Source organism: Eimeria necatrix, genomic scaffold, assembly GCF_000499385.1.
Source record: "Eimeria necatrix Houghton genomic scaffold, Enh_scaff202, whole genome shotgun sequence".
Taxonomy (NCBI): domain Eukaryota; phylum Apicomplexa; class Conoidasida; order Eucoccidiorida; family Eimeriidae; genus Eimeria; species Eimeria necatrix.
In genome coordinates, this window is record NW_013655115.1 from 35,406 (window position 1) to 50,657 (window position 15,252).

Genomic DNA, 15,252 nt, shown 5'->3' on the forward strand with positions numbered 1-15,252 from the left:
GACCTTCCAGGAAGAACCACATAGAAGTGAAATGCTAGACTAAGATATAGCTGTAAGCTTCCCGAAAAGAATTTTGAACGTACGACGTTACGGTGATGGCTCTTCTTTGAAGCAGGGAGTCTTGCTCCATGTTAATAGAGTGCATCGCCGATAGAAACAGTAACTAGGAATGCATACGCCAAATGTGGTTGTGGCATATGGAGTCTAAGAAGGTGCTTCGAATGAAGTGTGTGGTGCGTATATCACAAATAATGGTGGCTCTGTTCTAGCAACGGGGTATCACGTGCGGCAAAATTCCTTGAAGCAATTACCAGTCTCTTGATACACTAGGCTGTGACCAGCATGGTGAGCTTATTCAACAGCTGCGGCTACTGCAGCTGCAGCTGGGTGAGCCTTCAGCAAAACAGCCTGGGTCTGTGTCCCAGGCGTAGGATGGTGGACGACTCCTGGATAGCCTCTGGCCGCGTAATTCTGAGGTGTCTCTGCAGCTAAAGAGAGTCAGGGTCTCTGTCGTGTTGTTTCAGACAGTGCAGATGCATGTGGCTCAACAGCGGAGACTCTACACCCATAGGGCTTGAACTTAACCACGACGCTCCGGGAACTCGGCAGCCACACTCTGAGCAGATACTGCGGCCTTCTTTCCTTACTTCTGAAAAATGTTACGTGTGGAGCCTACGGAAGTGCCTATAACATCCACGTTTTATGCATTACGGTGTGCATGCGAAGAGCCCTTAGGAACTGCTCGCGTGTTTGTCGGCAGCAGCTGGAGTAAAGGGCCTCCAGCAGCTGCCGTAGCAGGAACTGGGGTCAGAGCCCTTCAACTAAGATACAAAAAATAAGAAAAAACATTACAAGAGTGACCGAACGGCTGTCCTTTTCCGGGAATTTTAGCAACCCCAGCAGCAACAGCAGTAGCAGCAACGGCAAGAATCTGCTCTTGCTGCTGCGGTCCGCGAGCTGTTGCCGTTGCTTTAACAGGCGAAATGAACCACTCGCAGTTATTTTTTCCAGATGGACAGAACAAATAGCTTTTCTCTGTCCTTTTTTCGAAATCTGCGGCCGCAGCAGTGGCAGTAACACTGGTAGTGGCAGCAGCAAAAGCTGCGGAGCGTGGCAGCGACCACCGCTGCAAGGACAGCAGCACGTTAAGCCGCATTGGAAATCACAGACACATGATAAACCAGGCAACAGCACTAGTTGTCGGTCACGCAACAGGTGCGAAAACTGCAGCAGCAGCGCCGCCTCCACGAAAGCTTGGCAGCGTTTCTTTTGTGGGCTTCGCTGACTCCTTTAGTGAAGCGAAGAAAGGCAACAGCAGCAGGAGTAGCTGCACAATCAGCATCAGAAAAGGGGGCAACGGCAATAGCAGCAGAGCAAAATACGACAAATGCAGCAACTGCAGCGGCAAATGAGCAGTGGTAGCAACAGCAGTAACAGTAGCAATACTAGTGAGGGTGCTATGGAGCCCCCGGAGCCACCACACGGGGGAGGAATGCTTGCTCCAAGCAACGTTGAGGCAGCGGCTCCTGCAGTGGCAAGTGATCCTGTTGTTGCTGGGGAACGACTGCAGCAGATGGCTGAGGGGTCTGCTTCGCCGACTGTTCACAGTAACAACAGTAGCAGCAGTAGCAGTAGCGCCAACAACTCAGTTTCCTCATTCCGTGGAACAGGAACTCATCGCGGAAGTAGCAAGCTGCAGCAGCACCAACAGCAGCACCAGCAACCGCGGGGCATGCCTTGTGGAGCGAAGAAGGCGCGGTGCCTCAGCATCAATCAGTGGGTTGCTGCTCTCTTCAAGCCAACAGGGAAACACAGACTGGCTAAGGTAAACCTGAACGCAAACTTCGTTGCGATTATTGCTGATTTTGGAAAGTATTTCTGCCTCTGAGGCCTATTCTGCTGTCAACTTTGCAACTGCGGTGCGGTTGCTGCTGCTGTGAAGACTGCTAATGCTTCCCTTGCCCAATAATTGCCTGCCCTGAATTAGCATCTGTATGCTTTTTTTGGCAACTATGCTGCATCTGTTGCTGCAGATATTATCGGTGAGGACTCACGGCGAGACCGGCTCCCACTTACCAGATGAGGTGTTGCAGCCTGGTTTAGCGAGGCTACAAAAGGGCGGCACCAACAAAAGCGGCGGCAGCAGCAAGAGCAGCGCAAGCAGCAAGTGCCCAATATCGAAGGCTGCTGTGGTTGCTGCTAGCTCTGCAGCATGCGATTCAGCAAGCAACAGCAGCACCGGCGAAGTAACATCCACAACGGCTGCGGCAGCGACAGGAAACCCTGGTGCATATGAATACTACGTGCACTACCGCCTGACTAACAGAAGATTGGACTGTTGGCTGCCTTTCTCAGATTTGTTGCCAGTGAATGCCAGTGGACATATTTTGCCCCCTACAGATTTCCAACGTCCGGAGACACGATTTCGAAGCGCCTCATCGTACCCTGCTGATACTGCTGTTGATGGGCCCACAGAGCTTGGAGGACCAGAGCCAGTGGCAGTGTCAGATGTCACCAGAACTGACGAACACATGCCTAAACGAGTGAAGCTTACCCACGGAGAAGCAGGTGCCACCGATTGTGCTGCCAAGCATGCTTCTAATGCTTTAGGAACTGTACCAGGGACGATGACGACAGGAGTGGCTGCGGGAATAAGAACACCAACAACAAGGCATGATGAGGCTGAGTCTGCTGCAGCTGCAGCTGCATGGAGACAATTAGAGGTTGATGGAAATGTGGAGGCAGAAGAGCTAAAGGCGCTGCTATTCGACCCTTCTCTAATCTTCTCAGATGTAGGCTGATTTGCATTAGAATGGGGGGTGTTTCATGGGACTATAGAGTTCACCGTCCACTTTCACTTCCGTCTTTTCCTGTGACTTGATGCATCTGCCCGCCTTCTTGGTCCTCTTGTATATTTCTCTGGCCCTTGCCTGCGTGGCTTTTCTTTGCTGTCCTCCTTTCGTGTCGCATCCTCTCTATGTGTGTCCGTGTTTCCGAGTCTTGCTCTTTCTACTTGTGTCTCACTGTATCCCAGCACGATGACGAAGAGCACGAAGGCATGGACTCAGCGACTCTTGCTGCTCACGAAGAAGCGACGCGGGTTAAGACAGTGAACAAGATTTATTTTGGGGGTCAGGAGATCGACACTTGGTATTTCTCACCGTACCCTGCGGAGGCTCAAGCAACAGACCTGCATATTTGTGAATTTTGTCTTTCTTTCTTCCTTAAAGCCTCCGAGCTCCAAACTCACGCACTAAGATGCACCGCCAGACATCCGCCCGGCAACGAAATATACAGAGACGGACAGTCAGTCAAGCTCGAGAGCATGCAATGCTCTGCTGGCTGTTTTGTTAGTGATGCCGTTGCTGCTGCTATGGCTGGTTCGGTTATTGATTTTGCTGCTCTTGTTGCCGCTGCTGCTGTTGCTGCTGGGGCTGCTGTACCTGGTGGTATGTATTATTGCTGAAAAGGACAGACAGATTAGGTCAAATTCACCTTCGTACTGCGCTTCACTGCTGCTGCTGTTGCTTGGTTCCCCAATGGAAGCGGTCTTGCTACTAATGCACGTGTGAGGGCGCCGGCTCTGCGAGGGAAAGCCCGCGTAGCTGTTGGTGACTGCTGCTGCCATGCCTGGTGCAGCTTGTCAATGTTTGAAGTCGATGGCAAGGCCGCGCGAGTGTACAGCGTGAGTGACTCACTCTTGCCCCTATCGCCGACAACAGACAGACGAATTTTGCAGTAGTGCGCTCGGGAACAGCAGCAGGAGCACATCCGAGGTTGCGCGCGTGTATTTTATTCAGGAGAACTTATGCTTTTTGGCAAAGCTATTTCTAGACCACAAGACCCTGCAGTTCGACGTCGAGCCCTTTCTTTTCTATGTCCTTACAGAGGTCTGCCACTGCTATTGATACGGCTGCGTTTTGCTGCGTTAGCAGTTGCTATTACTGTTGCTTCGGCTGGTATTGTTGCTAGTGCGATTCGGTGCTGTTGTGGCTAAGAAGTCCATAGAGATTATGCTAGTCAGATTTTCCTTCTCTGGGCGCTTGCTGTTGCAGTCTCTATGAGCAGTGCACCGAACGCTCTATCACGTTCGCAGTCCCAATCGCTGGTGCGGTTGTTGATGCAAGTTTTTCCTGCTGGATATGTGAAATTATTTTAGGTGGACGCCGGAGGAGCTCACCTTATCGGATACTTCTCCAAGGTGAGAGGATGCCTTTTGTTGCTGAAACGTTTTGCAGGTTTTGCCATTCGCATGTGCCGCTGCTGCTCTGCTGGCCAGCGGCAAGATACATGAGCAGCACGCAGCGTCAAAGCAGCTGGGTACGCAGAAGCGGCGTATATTTGCAGCTGTTTGCCTGCCGTAGGAAAAAGTATCTCTGCAGGGCTACAATCTTGCGTGGTGAGGCAATTGCTGCTGTTGTTGCTGCTCCTACAATGGACACAGTTTCCGCTGCTTCAGCGGAGTACTGCTTCAGCCAGCAGGCTCTAATGCAGTCTTGCATTTTTGGCATATTTGCGCACATTTTTAGTGGTTTTCGTACTGTCCAACACCAACAAGAAAAACAGCTGCGGGATCACTAGTGACGGCCATAACAGCAGCTGGTGCTAGATTGAGTGCAGTGGGCCAGTGATAGGAATGCTGATCTTTCGTGGTTGAACTGTTTTGTTTTGCGCCACTTCAGCATCTTGACTCTTCCGCAGCATCAGCGCAAGGGCTACGGACGCTTCTTAATATCATTTAGTTACGTCTTATCATTAAAAGAAAACAAACGAGGAGGACCGGAAAGGCCCCTGTCGGATCTAGGGCGGCTTAGTTATATTGGCTGGTGGAGCTGGCGCCTCCTGAATCTCCTCTCAGAGCCTCAGTGGGCCTCGAAGAAGAGAGTTTCTATACACGTACGTGTATTGGCGCCGTGTTTTCGCCTATTGCGGCTGTGGCCATCCTTGCCACTTATGCTCTGGTTTTTGTTGCTGGTGCTACTTTACTGCGGGGGCTTTTGCCGCTGTCGCTTTTGGTGCCACCGTTGCAGCTGCAACGCATTGTTGTTTTCGTTGTTCCGAGGTGCATCAATGCAGTTAGGTTTCTGTGTTAGCTTTTACCGCTGCGGCTGCGGATGCCGTTGCTGGCGTCCGAGCTACTGGTGCTCTCGTAGCTATTGGTGCTCCATCGGCTGGTCTTGCTGGAAACGCCAGCAACAGTGGCTCGTTTGTCTGCAATTGTTTATCATCTCGTTGTGGCGCGTTTTTGTGGTGGTGGAGTAAACGTGACGACTGTGTGTGGTCGCTACCGCCGCCATGTGAACAGTTTTCTGTTTCATTTTTCATTGCCGAATCTTAGTTGTTACTGTCTGTGAATGTGCTCCGCTTTATTGGTATAGTTTCCTTGTATCTTCAGCCTGCTTGTACCCAACTTTCTTTTGACATTTACTTGTCCATATTTGCATCATTTTTGTTCCATTTTGGGCGCACTAAGTGTGGCTCTTTCGTGCTCTCGGAAATGCGTCCATTTGAATACTGCAGCATATACGTTGTGCTTGCCTCAGCTGCATTTCTCCCTTCATTCGTTTATCCTTTTTCCCTGCTGCTTGTTTTTAGGAGCTGGTGCGAGCCACCGCGATCCGCCCCGAAGACATTCAGAGGACACTAGAAGAGATTGGCGTCCTCAGGTAAAAGTGCTGCTGCTGCTGCTCGCTGTGCTGCCGCTGCTGCTGCGTCGGAGATTATTACATCTCCAGCGGTCTGCACGGCACGAAGGATCGCTGGAATCATGGCGCGAAATGCTTCCACTGGTGGCACACTGTAGCCTGTATTGCTACGATTGCGGGTGCCACGTGCGTCGGTTTAACAGCAGCCTCCCGTGATTCATTTTGTCGCTGCTGCTGCTGCTGCTGCTCCTGCGGCTGCAGATACTTGCAGGGTCACCATGTTTTGTTATTGCATCCTGACTTGATTAGAGCCCGCCTGCAGTGAGACCTGTCACAACATCCAGTTGCAACAATACCAACTGCTTTGACGGCAGCACCTAAGCTGGGAGTCTGATTTCTGTGGGAGCCAGCTCTTGCTATTGCCGTTCTCTGTTATGCCTCAATTTCTGTTGTAGATGGATGCCAAGGCCCTGAACAAGCCATGTGGAGCATCTGCCTTTGCGTGGACCCTTACGTACATATGGGCTCCTGCTGCTTTTGCTGCACTTAGTATTTTCTTTTCTTCTGATTTTGCTGCTGCTGCTGCTGCAGGGAGGCAGGCTCTGGGGGCGTTCCTGTACACCCGGAAAAGCTCCATTTTTCGCCTTATAATCAAGGCCCTCCCCAGCCGAACGAGGCAATGCCTCCACCCACAGCGGAAGAACAATAGTGATACCAGTATACTGGTGCTGTTCATGCTGCTTCTGCTTTTTTGTTGGGTCTACAGCAGCAGAACAGGTTAGTACTGCTCTTGACCTCCCGACAGCACGAGCGTCCAACGTTATTGGCAATGCAGTACAGCAGCTTCTGGACGCTCAAACAAAATTATTCCTTAGTATTCCGGTATTTTTCACGGTTAATTTTACCAGACTTCAAAAAGCAGCAGCAGCTGTGAAGATCGAAAAAGCATGGTTTTTCTTTGATGCACATGGGAACATTTAAGCACGTACGGGAAGCTCATTGAATAATTTTGACTAGCCCTGAATAGTGCTGCGTTCGCAGCCAGGTGCCTCTCAGATATGAACCTAGGTGTAACTGCTGCGCTGCAAGCCTTCCAAATTGCGAATGTATCCGCATGCTCGAGCTTAATTTGTCTGCTGAAGTTTGAGTCAGATGCCACATGTTCTACGTGCCGTCAGTCGGCACTGTAGGGGCTGCAGGCTGCTACTGTGCCGTTCCTTAGTTACTGCTTGCTCGAGTTACTGAGATGAAAACTGTTTTTATGAATCAGGAGGGTAGCACGTGCGACTGCTTGCGGAGCGACCACTCTGCACCAATGCGCAAGTCGCTAGCTACTGTTAGCTGGTGTCAATGAAATACCGCGGACTGCCCGTTGCGTAGCACAGAGAGAATCTTGTAGGCGGCTACTTCGGGATCGACGAAACATCTTGCATTCTACATTCAAGCCAGGAGGCTTAAGAGCCTTCCAGTGTCCTAATCCCGCTCTATAACCAATTGAGCTATCGTTGGCAAGCCATCCCCCTGACATCTTCACTATTCGTTCTATTCCTGCCTGCGAGCTGTCGAAAAAATATCTTTTAGCCGAAGCACTGTGTGCTAGCAGCTGGCTGTGGATGTAGGAAGAAAGACATGCGGCTCACGGGCGTCGACGCTTCGCATGCGTATAGACAATCGAAAATGTTCCATGGCAACAGCAGGTTGAAGTCGTGGGCACCTTTCTATGCTTGGCTAGCACGGTATATATGACAGCCGAGGCACTCCGCAACGGCTGTGGTTTTTCGTAACGTCGGTATGCGACAAGCGCTTCACTTGAGTACTGGCTGGACCATCGCAGCGTCGAAGTTAAAATGGAGGACTGGAACAAGACCGAGGCATAAATAGCAAAGTGCTTTTTGCATCCCGTTAGGTAGTAAGCGCGAACCGCTCTCAAGCCACAGAATTTCCTCTTCACTGAAGAAAGCGGCTACACTGCCGCTGAGACAATTAAGAGAAACGTGCTGAGGGTGACCAGTGCACGTGAAATCAGTCAGACAGATACGCTTGCATCGGCTACTGTAGATCCGCAATAGACACAGAAGATGTTTTTTCAGAGACTGAAGTCCAAGCTTCCGCTGCATCGACTCAAACTGATGCAGCCGGGCTGGGGAGATAGGTAGCCCAACTATGGTGCTTTATGGTGTGATTGAGTGTGGCCAGACAGCTACCAGTAGTCCTGCGGTTAATACTGAAAAAGAAGGGACAAAATATGCGGAGCTTCCTCAACGTCTTCAAGACCATGTTTACTAAAGTAGGCGCGGAACAATGCTGTTGGGGAGACGCGCTAGGTGAAGCATTACTATGCTTGTGTTATCCAAAGGAATCGGGCACAGACTTAACAAACAGGCAAAAGCTTGATATGCTCCAACATTTTTGTAGGCTAGGTCGAGCTGCACATATTCGTCAAAGCACCGCCAGCTGTTGGTGAGGAAACCATGAAGCGTACTTCGCAAAGTTGCACGGTGGTGTGACTTTGCGAAGACAGTAGCACAAGTGGTAAGCTTGTGTGCAGGAAGCCTACTGGAGTACTTCGCGGCGAATCTACCGCTTGTGCTATGTAAAGCTTTAGCTAGCAACACCAGGGTCCTCAGAGACTCGAGGGAAGCGGCAGCCGAAATTGGAGCCCTCTAAGGTCCATGAACGGCCCAAGCAGAGGTGCGGCAGAGGTGACACAGTGGTTTCACTCTCGGCCTGGGTACAAACGTAAGTAGAGGCCAGAGATTTTATACAAACCCTCAGGACAGTGAGTAGCAGCACTCAAGGCGTGATTAGGTGGAACCTGTATGTTTTGAGTGCCAGGAGAAAGCACATGTTGCCAAAGACTGTCCCACACGTAATGGTAGCACCGGCCGGCCGGAAGACACTTGCCTGCGGTGTAGAAATGCAGATCATCTCGCTGGGAACTGGGCTACGCCGTCAAAACCGCTGTTTGGAATTAATGAAGGAGCGACGCTTACACCCAGACCTCCCGAGGGCGCAGACAGATTCGTTGTCTCTATCCACGTTATGCTCCTGCGACTAATGCACGACATCTTTTGCCAATAGACGTTCTACTCCTGTGCAAGCTTGCAAAGCAAGAGCTTAGCTACCTCGGATATACCATCATCTCTTAAGGTATCAAACCCGCAGCAGACAAAGTACAAGAAATTCATTCTTGGCCAGACGCGCTGATTAACGCTGACTCGATGGTACTGACAATTATTGTCGTATATTTGTGAGTTCCGAATACGCCGACATCGCCTGACCCTTTGTTAGACTTACCCTCAAAGGCACACGCTTTCTGTGGAAAGAGCGACACAGTCAAGCAGTGCAGCTCCTTAAGCAATGCCTGATTGATTACGGTCCTCTACAGGTCTTCATGACCATGAAGCCCTTCAAAATATACCGAAGCTTCTGGTTTTGCGACACGAGCAGTACTTGAACAGGAACAACAACCAGTTGGCTTCATTGACCAGTTCCTGGCATCAGCTCAGCAGAGGTATCTAGTGTACGTATGGCCAGGAATTCCTCGCTTCGGTCACCGTCTTTGACAAGTGACAGTTTTCTACGCTCCGCAAAGATTACAGCGTGCATCCTTTGCCGAGCTAAGATATCTAGATGTGAATCATTAAGGCAAAATGTTTGTGCTAACAGGTCCGGAAAGAAGCAAGGCTTCAATCCCGGAACAGCCCCCAAACGTAGTGCACAGCGCCTTCTGCTGCGACTACGTTGGGCCCCTGGCCTACGAATAGGGCACCCTTCAAAAACTCTCTACTTTCGACGCATCTCTCATGAAACAAGCACCAAAGTATCAATAAAATCCGTCATCTGTTTGAGTTTTCAATCCAATTTACCTAAAAGCCCCCTCACTCAGGGTTCTTGCTTTTTTGGCCCTGTGGGACGGTGGCCCTCACCGGCGCCAGCGTCATTCCCAGCCCCAATCTTCGGGTATTTACATACACGTCTAGTATACACATGCGATTTTGCTGACAAATTGACTTACTTCGTTACTAATAAGACGGTCCTGCCCTTGTTCAGCGTTTTCATCTCTTATAGGTCATCAGCTAACTCTCCTCTTAAGACCACCAGCAAGCACTATTGTAGTGCCTGCGCCTTACATGGTTGGGGCGGTGTAGTCTGCAGGCACTACAATGGGGTTTGCCTGTGACCTATAGAGGATAGCTAACTGAGGATCTATAAAAGGTTAAGAGCTTGAGATGCGGATTGAGCGCTGTAACCTCTTACTAGTGAAATAGAAATGCCGGCACCGGTGCACGTTACATCCTCATTGGACCAGCAAAGCCCGAACGATAAGAAGTGACTTTTATGAAATATGATTTTGAGAACTTGAAACAAAATTGTCTTTCTAATAATTTAGCTGACGTTACGAGACGGATGCGTCTGTAGAAGAGAAGATTTCATAGAGCGCCAGAGTTGAGGGTGCAGAGCCGTAGACGCTGCAGAGAACGCAGTGCACTACATTTGGGGGCTGTTCCGGGAACTAAAAACTATTTTTTCCGGACTTGAGGGTAGAAATACGTTGCTTTAATATTTCGCACCTAGACATCTTAGCTGAGTAAGGGATGCAACTACGCAACGGACGCGTCGTCGGACCTATGCAGCAGGAGACTTCTACAATGTCAGTAAACAAATTGCCCAGTGGAACACCAACTCATCCTCAGCATGCTGCTCCGAAACTCACGGTGGAAGAGCGGCCGCACGGGCATAAGGAGACACCCCAGCAGGTGGCACCTATAGCAAATGTTAACAGCATGCCAGGGGACGGTCCGTAGGTCACGTGGGACCAATTCCACTCTGCGATGGCTGTGATAAAGAATGTTATAGGGGGGTCTGGAGTATCAAGCGTAACGTCGCCTATACTACCTGAAGACGGCAGTACTATGCAGACCTTTTTAATGCGTATCCAACGACGGTACACTTAGATGGGATTGGAGACCAGTGAGTGGGGGAACGCACTTATCGACCATCTTGTGGGGTCCGGCTCTAATCTATTGGATGTATCTACAGCGAACTATCGACCTAAGAGAATGGGCGACTGTACAGCGCCGGCTTCTGGAACGGTTCGACAAGGCAATGTCGCAGAGTCAACTGGTGACGGAGTTGGGCAAAGTACGGTGGAATGGAAACCCTAAAGAGTATACGGAACACTTTGCGGTTGTAGCGGAGCGTGGTGTGGCGATCGCCCCCGACGCACCCGCCGACTTCTCTTGCGCTGGGCTACCAACTGATCTCCATCTTCTCATTACAAATAATGAGCTGGTGAAGTATTGCTTTTGGGAACAAGCGGCTACAGCAGCAGCGCGACTCTGTGGACCTAAGCAGACCGTGCTAGAGCTACGAGAAAGGGCTAGTCGAGCGATAAGAGCTGCTACTGAGGCAAACGAAACCGATCGGAAGCAGGAAAACGAAACTAGGGCTGGAGACAACCCCGGGAACTGCTGAGTGTCAGGCTGGTGAACACCCGGCACGCGTTTGTCCTAGCAAAGGGAAACGAACCAAGCGGCCAGGCGAGACCTGCACGAAGTGTGGAGGTGTGGGACACTATGCTCGTGACTGTCCTACACACGACCGAGGCCGTGCCGAGCCGGAAAACAAGAGCAACAAGCAGCCTATCCGTCCCAGCATTGAGAAGACCGAACGGATAAACCACGAGGCCTAGGCGTTGTTGGAGACGAGCGCTCTAGGCCGCGTAGCCATAGCAAAGGGATGATATGTGCGGTAGCGACGGGACCTAATGCCATTCCAGTCTCCCTAGAGCGGGGGCAATGCCTCCGCAACACGATAGAAGAAAACAAAATGAGCGATGAGGACGTGCAGGGGACTCAGCCGCCATCGGAAACGCAGTTGGAGTCTGGGCTGGTGCCGATGCGGAGTGAAGAGGCTCCGTGGCAGAAGACGGATAGCAGCGGGAAATCTGCAGAAGCGACAGAAGAAGACTGCAGGCCAGAAGCAATAGAGATTATTCCGCACTGGTGGCGCGAAATTAGTGCGAAGGAATCTTGCAACCAAGGAGGAGCCTTGTGTTACGTGGGTGCAAAAGCGGTACTTCGCGTTGAGCTTGCAGGAAGTTCATGCGAGGCACTTTTAGACACAGGCGCTTCGAGAAGTTTCATTAAGTCTAAAACAGTCGAACGATTGCAGCTGAGGGTGCGGAGACTTCCAAAAGAGCATAGGTTCACTGTTGCTACAGGTGAACAATTACGCATTGACCGAGTTGTGACGGGGTTGACGATGTGGTCTGGATACGTACGCTTTTCCGGGGACTTCTTTGTGGTACCCGTTCCCTATGATTTAGTCGTGGGTTTGGGTTGGCTGACTGAACATAAGGTGGCCTGGTTTTTTCAGTCCGACAAGCTCCAGACCTATGTGAATGGCCAGTGGTGCGAGTTACCGGTCGTTAGGACGGGTGAAGAGACATTACAGGATGGCAGCCACATAGTAGCACCTCCAAGAAGTCTTGCAGAGCAAGCGTACGACATTTTGGCTAAGCAAGTGTCGGGCATGTCAGCGGAGGACGCTGCCATATTCCTACAGCCGCCACCTAAAAGGTATAAATCCCATGCGAAGACTAAGGCGAAGGCACGGATAACGTCGCTTATTCGCCAGGCGGCGGCCGACGCAAAGAAACTCAGAGCACGATTGCACGGTTTACATTTTATCCTGGCTTTGCCCGACGCTGGATCGTCAGTGGCACTGAGGTTCACGGACAAGTGGCAAGGCGCACTTTGTTGCGTGTTGATCGGGAATCGACCCAAAGCCTCCTGTTGTAGCCATCCTCTGGCTTCAACTGCCTTGAAAACAGCGGAGGATGAAGGAGAGTCTCCATGGCCTACGGCGAAACTCGATTACACACTCTTCGATGAGTGGATAAACTCGACAGAGGCACAAGCTATTCCATTCGAGATTACCAAGGTGTTGAAAGAGTACCGGGCGGTCTTCCCCGATAACTTACCTGAAGGATTACCACCGAAGCGCCCTCATGGTCACCATATCCTACTTGTACCTGGAAAGCTTCCAGCGAAATCTGCGATTTACCGAATGTGTAGTGCGCAGCGCCTACTGCTGTGACTACGATGCTACCTGCCCCTCGAGCAGGCCTACAAACTACACCTAGCGTAGGCCCATTTCCTGGAAATTGTAGCTCAATTTCATCGAAATTCAATAATTCTTAAAGTGTTTCAAAATCAGTCTGTTCGATTCGCCCCACTCTGGGAGCTCGCTTCCTAGGCGCTATGGGGAGGAGGCCTGCACTGGTGCCGGCGCTATCGCCAGCCCCAGTCTCCACACAATTTCCACACATTTCAAGTATGCATTTTAACTCATAGACAGTTTTTCTTACTTTTATCTTATTAGGAGGGTCCTGTCCTCCTCCAGTGTTGCGACCCCTTGTAGGTCGCTAGCTAGCTATCGTCTCAAGGACACTAGACAGCCCCATTGTAGTGCCTGTGCACTGCAACTTCTTCCCTTGCCGGACTGAAGAGACTCACTCCAAAACACATTATTTTTGCCTTTTCAATCTCTGTGCTCTTCTAAAGCTGACGTCGTGAGCTCACGCGGTGCGCAGCGCTCCCTCCCTCCTCCTTATTGAAGGGTGCCCTTGCTGTAGGCGGTGGAATGTGACGGACCCATACGTCTACGCCTCGGAAGGACCAATGTTGTTTCGAGCCTAAAGACGTCTTCGTTGATGGAGGCGCCAAGCGCGAAGCAAAGCCGGGCAGCCTGTAAGGTGGTGAGCTGGCTCCCATGTGGCTTGATCTTCAGGGGTCCCGCGCCACTTCATGAGGTACTGGGCTGCATCTGCCGAGCCGCTTTGGTCCATAATATAGTCGACTTCATATTTCTCTGTGGGATTGCCTGCTGCATCGTGGATAGGAGGCCAGGCGGCGTCGGCTGCCGAGGGAACCAAAGCGGGAGGGCGGGGGCGGTGGGGAACTGGCTGCGAGACGTGAAAAACGTTATGGCATTCATGAGTGGAAGGCAGACCGAGACGGTAAGCGACAGTTCCTATGCGTTCGATGACTTCGAAGGGTCCGCGGTAACGGGGCTCGAACATAGGGCAGCTGTTGAAAGGCGGTAGGTGCTTGCTGCTGAGCCAGACCTTGCCTCCCACCGCATACTCCACTGCTCGGCGCTTTGTGTCTGCGTAGTACTTCTGCTGCCATTTTGCCTTCAGGATGTGACTCTGTGCTCTGTCGCAGTGCTGCCGGAAAAGCTTAGTCATCGGAGGAGTGAGCGTAGGAGCTAACGCGCGTACGATATCAAGGTCCGGAGCAGTCAACGGGTTCTCTCCAATCATGACCTCGAAAGGAAAGAGCTCAGTGGATGAATGACTTGTTGTGTTATAGACAAGTTCCAAGGCCGGAAGCAAACGCTCCCACTCGCGTTCGTCAGATTTGATATAGGTACGAAGCATCTGCTCCAGTGTGCGGTTAACCCGTTCAGTTTGGCCGTCGCTTTGGGGATGGTAGGACGAGGAGATGCACCGTTTGATGTTAAAGCGGCGACAGAGTTGGTTCCAAAGATTCGACTGGAAACGGAGGTCGCGATCCGATATAAGCACCTCTGGAAAACCGTGATAGCGGATAAGGCGGTCTGCGAGATGCTCCACGGTGTCTGCTGCTGCGAATGACTTCTTTGCAGGAACGAAATGAGCCATCTTGCTGAGGGAGTCGACCATGACAAGAATCGAGTCGTGCCCTGTCGTTGTAAGGGGAAGATCTGTGATAAAGTCGAGACTCACGTGCGCCCATCGACGAGAAGCGATGAGCAACTGTTGAAGAAGGCCTGCAGGCTTCTGGTTAAGAGATTTTGATGCTCGACAGGGGGTACATGACTCAAAATAAGCAGTAGTGTAGTAGCATTCCTGGCCAGTAGTAGTGCCTGCTGAGAGCCGCAAAGGTCTTCTTCTGGCCTCGATGGCTGGCTGTGACATGGTCGTGATGTGAATGCAGAACGTGAGTAAGGAACTCAGGGAATTGTGGGACGCAGATGCGCCACAGTCCATGAACGCGGATGTGCAGGTAAGGCTCTACGTAGCGAAAGATAAATTGGCGATTACAAAACTCGATTTGCAGAGCTTCTCCTGGTTGGTTTGCTGCGGCTTTGTAGGGAACGCGAAAAACAGGACACTTCCAATAAGCTTGCGGCCAATGGCGCACATCAGGAGGGTCAGCTGGTGGCTTCGTTGTGACTGTAGGATGTTCCGCCTCTGGGTTGGGTTCCGGCGGCGCAGGTGAAGGCGCAGACGGCATGCTGCGTCGTCTAGGCCGTCGCGAACGAATTCCGGCGAGCTCCCTGTAGTTGGGAGGCCGGGCACAAGGGTGGGGAGCCTCGCTCGCTTGTCCTATTGCGAGCATCAGTGGTACCGATGGTGTGTCGTGCGAGCAGGTGTCAGGAAGGTCGGGACGGCGACACAAGCCGTCGGCAACTTGATTGCGCGCGTCTTGAACATACGTGATGTGCAAATCCGGGAAATCCGCAAGAAAGTCTAGCCACCGGGCTGTGCGTCCGCGCAGAGGCTTCGATGCTTGGAGTCGTTGGAGATGGGTGAGAGCTTGATGATCAGTGTAAG

General features: G+C 51.4%; 3 protein-coding genes across 3 annotated transcripts in view; 2 read left to right on the forward strand and 1 right to left on the reverse strand.

Annotated features, from left to right (window-relative positions):
- Nucleotides 1-1,387: 1,387 nt before the first annotated feature.
- On the forward strand, nucleotides 1,388-5,970 carry ENH_00027360 (histone acetyltransferase, putative; the record flags this gene model as incomplete). The annotated part of the gene is made up of 8 exons (XM_013584736.1): nucleotides 1,388-1,825; nucleotides 2,034-2,792; nucleotides 3,035-3,306; nucleotides 3,640-3,685; nucleotides 3,801-3,890; nucleotides 4,160-4,201; nucleotides 5,596-5,666; nucleotides 5,907-5,970. The coding sequence occupies 8 exons, from the start codon at nucleotides 1,388-1,390 to the stop codon at nucleotides 5,968-5,970; spliced, it is 1,782 nt and encodes a 593-aa protein (XP_013440190.1).
- Nucleotides 5,971-11,477: 5,507 nt separating this feature from the next.
- Nucleotides 11,478-12,749, forward strand: ENH_00027370 (hypothetical protein; the record flags this gene model as incomplete). The annotated part of the gene is made up of 1 exon (XM_013584737.1): nucleotides 11,478-12,749. The coding sequence occupies one exon, from the start codon at nucleotides 11,478-11,480 to the stop codon at nucleotides 12,747-12,749; it is 1,272 nt and encodes a 423-aa protein (XP_013440191.1).
- Nucleotides 12,750-13,347: 598 nt separating this feature from the next.
- The window catches only part of ENH_00027380 (hypothetical protein), a gene marked incomplete at both ends in the record, with an annotated part of 5,339 nt that continues 3,434 nt past the window's right edge, over nucleotides 13,348-15,252 (reverse strand). Inside the window, 2 exons of the mRNA XM_013584738.1 lie at nucleotides 13,348-14,604; nucleotides 14,840-15,180. Coding sequence (XP_013440192.1) covers nucleotides 13,348-14,604; nucleotides 14,840-15,180 — 1,598 coding nt within the window. The remainder of the gene's footprint in view (nucleotides 14,605-14,839; nucleotides 15,181-15,252) is intronic.